At 40.5% G+C, this 4,159-nt stretch overlaps 1 protein-coding gene across 1 annotated transcript; it reads right to left on the bottom strand.

The window, feature by feature from the left end:
- Positions 1-2,520: 2,520 nt before the first annotated feature.
- Positions 2,521-3,416, bottom strand: LOC112590390 (uncharacterized). The gene is made up of 2 exons (XM_025306705.1): positions 3,120-3,416; positions 2,521-2,907 (listed from the first exon to the last, which is right to left on the bottom strand). The coding sequence occupies exons 1-2, from the start codon at positions 3,414-3,416 to the stop codon at positions 2,521-2,523; spliced, it is 684 nt and encodes a 227-aa protein (XP_025162490.1).
- Positions 3,417-4,159: the final 743 nt, after the last annotated feature.

Genomic DNA, 4,159 nt, shown 5'->3' with positions numbered 1-4,159 from the left:
TCGCATCTCAACTTGTGTATGTAAAGGGACATGAGAGGCGGGAATGGTTGTTACACTTTCTGGATGACAATGTGAGAAGCAACGTGATCATTAGGATCGTGGACACCGATTACGATGACATGCCTTCTCTGCAAAAATTGAATAATACTTTTCGATGTAATAATCATATGAAAAATTGTGCCTTACAAAACGTACTAAACATTTTCAATTGGTGGTCTTGGAAAGAATTGTACGACGCTTAATAAAACATTATTTCAAATGTACAGATGTTTCTTTCAACACGCTTATCCCTTTCACCTCTTAGGATTTTATATGATAATTGTGTTTGATAAAAATACAGTTCTTTATTTGCAGTATGATGATTATTAGACGTTCGAGAGACGTTAGATAGACATTTGATAGACGTTCGATAGACGTTCGAGAGACGTTCGAGAGACGTCCGATAGACGTTCGAGAGACGTCCGATAGACGTTCGATAGTAATCGCGGGGTCCAGGTTCGATAGTAATCGCGGGGCCCAAGTTCAACCCTACTTACACCGCCGCCATGTTTTTTCTTTTGACGTATGCGTGACGTCACGGTCGCCATCTTACCCGTAAACATGACGTCTACTAGCAGCAGGCGACGGTGGTCTAGGAGGTTGGAGCGTTCGATAGTAGCCGCAGGACTCAGGTTTGAGTCTAGCAACACCCGGCCCGTTTTTCTCTGGACATGTGCGTGACATCACGGCCGCCATCTTACCCGTAAATGTGACGTCTACTAGCAATAGGCGACAGTGGTCTTAGAAGGTTCGAGCGTTCGGATAGCAACCGCGGGGCCCAGGTTTGAGCCTACCTATATCCCGGCACGTTTTTCTCCGAACATATGCGTGACGTCACGGCCGTCCGCCATCTTACCCATAGAATCAAACAATTCTGGGGAGGATGGAGGGTATCAATAAAGAGGAGGTATCAATAGGGGGAGGGGTATCAATAAATAGGGGGGGTATTAATTATAATATTTCATTAAAAAGGTCAGGTTCAAAAAGATTTCATTAAAAAGGTCAGGTTCAAGAGATTTCATTAAAAAGGTCAGGTTCAAAAAGGTTTCATTAAAAAAGGTCCGGTTTTTGAAAATTCATTTTAAAAAGTGGGTTAGAATCCCCCTTGTTTAACTACTATCATCAATCGCGCTAAATTCACCCATAGGTTACATCCTGGAGGTCGACTTGGAGTATCCGCAACATCTGCATGACGCGCACAGACTTACCATTCTGTTCAACGAGTGGCAAATCTCCGAACAAAAGGCAGAACAAGCTTCTCGCAATTATGCGATAAGCAGCGTTATGTGATTTATTATCTCAACCTGCAGTAGTGCACGCGTCACGGTCTTCGTATTGGAAAGATATACCGCGTACTCAAATTTACTCAATCCCCATGGATCCGCGATTGTATCGAACTTAATACGCAGTTTAGAACATGCGCGACAAACGATTTCGAGAAAAATTTGTACAAATTGATGAACAACGCGGTATTCGGCAAAATCATGGAAAACGTTCGTAATCACGTAGACATAAAATTGTTGACAAAATGGGATGGACGATGCGTGCTGAGGCAATGATCGCGAAACCAAATTTTCATAGCAGAAGTCTTTTCGGAAAATTTAATCGTCGTTGAGCTGCGTAAACTCCAGGTGAAATTCAACAAGCCGATCTATATGAGTATGTATATCGTCGACATATCCAAAACCTGCTTGTATGAATTTCATCACGAGTACATGTCTCCCATCTATCAAAACAGATGTAAAGTAATGTATACCGATACTGATAGTTTAATCTATCATATCCAATGTGATGATATTTTCGAACACATGAAACGCGATATTTCTAAATTTAATACGAGTGATTATCCCGCTGATAACGCGTACGGTATACCGCTTGCCAACAAGAAGATACCGGGTCTGATGAAAGATAAAAATAACGGAGCGATGACGGAATTCGTCGGACTCAGAGCAAAGATGTACGCGCTAAAGGTAGACAGCTAAAAGGACATGAAGAAGGCGAAAGGTGTCAAGACCGACGTCGTAACGCGAACTATAACATTTGATGATTATATGCAGTATCTGAAGGACGAAGTCGAAAAGCGGCGTCGTCAATCATGCATACGATCCAAAATGCACAAAGTCTACACCGTGTCCGAACTGAAAACTGCTCTGAGTCCGTATGATGACAAGCGGTATATCGTACCAGACTCAACAGACACTTTACCCTGGGAACATTACAGGATACTGTTGTAAACTAAAAAAGCGATCATTGTACATACATATTTGTTTGTAAGAAATATTGTAACTATAATAAAAAGATAAGTTATTACAAGCTGTTTATAATAGGATATTGTAATAAAAAATATTATATTATTATTATAATAAAAAATAAAAAATGTTTATAATAAAGAATTAGTTACAATACATTTTCTTTGTATATCCAAGAGTTGTGTGAGTCGTCAAATCCCAACCATTTCACTAAAACCTTGTCGCCGCTTTTTCAGAACACCTTTTCCACGAGATAAACGTCAGGAGTAGCAGCGCGAGGCAGTTCGTATTCGTAAAATCCTCCGGCAATAGGCTTTCTGCGAAAATCCTCAAGCAGATAAGTCACCGGATTGGTCGCCTGTACTTTGATGATCTTAAATACTTCGGTGGTCCAGTTCGAAGTGTAACCTTTCTCGAAGATAGTTTTGAATTTGCTCACGCGTACCGAGCCGCCTACTTTGAATCTCGCAGGCGCTGCGATCTTTAGATTGTTGTAGACTGTGAGTAGGAGCTTATCGGCGATCTTGTAACATCGACAGGACACATACCGATAGTTCAATGCTTTCGCGCGTTGTATTTGGCAACGAGACATGGTAACGAATCGATCCATTTGTATGTTCTATTCAATGTAAACAGTTTCCACATATCGTTCTTTAACGTATGATTGAATCGTTCCACAACAGACGCCTTCATTACCGAGTACGTAGAATAATGATTGATACCGTATTATTTAAGGAGTTTCTGCAGATCCGCGTTATAAAATTCTTTTCCCTGGTCCATTTGCAAATTTTTCGGACATCTTCCAGAGTTTTGAAATATTCTGTCGAATACCTCGACTACTTCTTTGCCGCTCTTGCTCTTCAGCGGTACAGCCCACGCATATTTGCTCAACACATCGATAATAGTGAGTATATAGTGATAGTTGTCGTTGAATCTAGAATAAAGACGCATCTCTATTAGGTCAGCTTGCCATAAATCATCGTATCCGCGCACTATGACGCGTTTACGGGGAAAATGTCTTCTCGCTGAAGCGTGCAACTCCTCCACTAACCGCTGCTTTTCGTTACCGATGAGCTGCTTCTCTGAACTTTTCTTCTTTTTGTTAAATTTTGATGATTGCTTCACCATTGCAGCTCGTGATGATTCTTCTCGTGCTTATGTCGACACTATATGTCGACTTAACTGCAATATTCTACTTTTATATTTCCCGCGATTTCTTTATCTCTGAACCTGTCCAGTCTAAAATTTGTTCTATGTTCTCATGAATGCTATTTATGCTCTGTATGTTTTTCCTCCGGTAGTCTTCCAGCCAATCCTTCAATTTTTTAACATTCTTATCTACATACTGCTTCTTCTTAACGTTACTCTCATGCAATAGAAGCTTTACAGCATTTATATTTTCATCATATATTGCTTCATCTTAACATTACTCCCATGCAGTAGAAGTTTTACAGACTTTATACTCTCATCCATATAATTTTTGTGCACAGCGTCATTGAAGGCTTCCGGCCTCGGTACATTATGTATCGCGTGCAGTATTGCATCAAAACATTTGCCACCAAAATCTTTACTATTGGCGAATAGACAAAGGGCATTTTCATGTACATATCGTTTGGTTGCAACGTCGATCAAATGATTTCTCACACCTGCAACACATTCTTCCACGTATCATTTGGTTGCAATGTCACTGTCGGCTTCAGGTTGCGCTACATGTTTTATCTTGCGCGATTTTGCAGCGTTTAAACAAAGGGCATTTTCATGTACGTAATTTTCAACGTGTTTATTCCATTGATGCACTCGATCAGTTTTCGAACCATTGCTTTCTAGCAATACTCCAAACTTATGCATCGACATTTCGGAGCAAGCTGTAC

Source organism: Harpegnathos saltator, unplaced genomic scaffold, assembly GCF_003227715.2.
Source record: "Harpegnathos saltator strain DR-91 unplaced genomic scaffold, Hsal_v8.6 scaffold8, whole genome shotgun sequence".
In the NCBI taxonomy this organism is placed as follows: Eukaryota; Metazoa; Arthropoda; class Insecta; order Hymenoptera; family Formicidae; genus Harpegnathos; species Harpegnathos saltator.
This window is presented reverse-complemented; position numbering and strand designations above follow the sequence as displayed.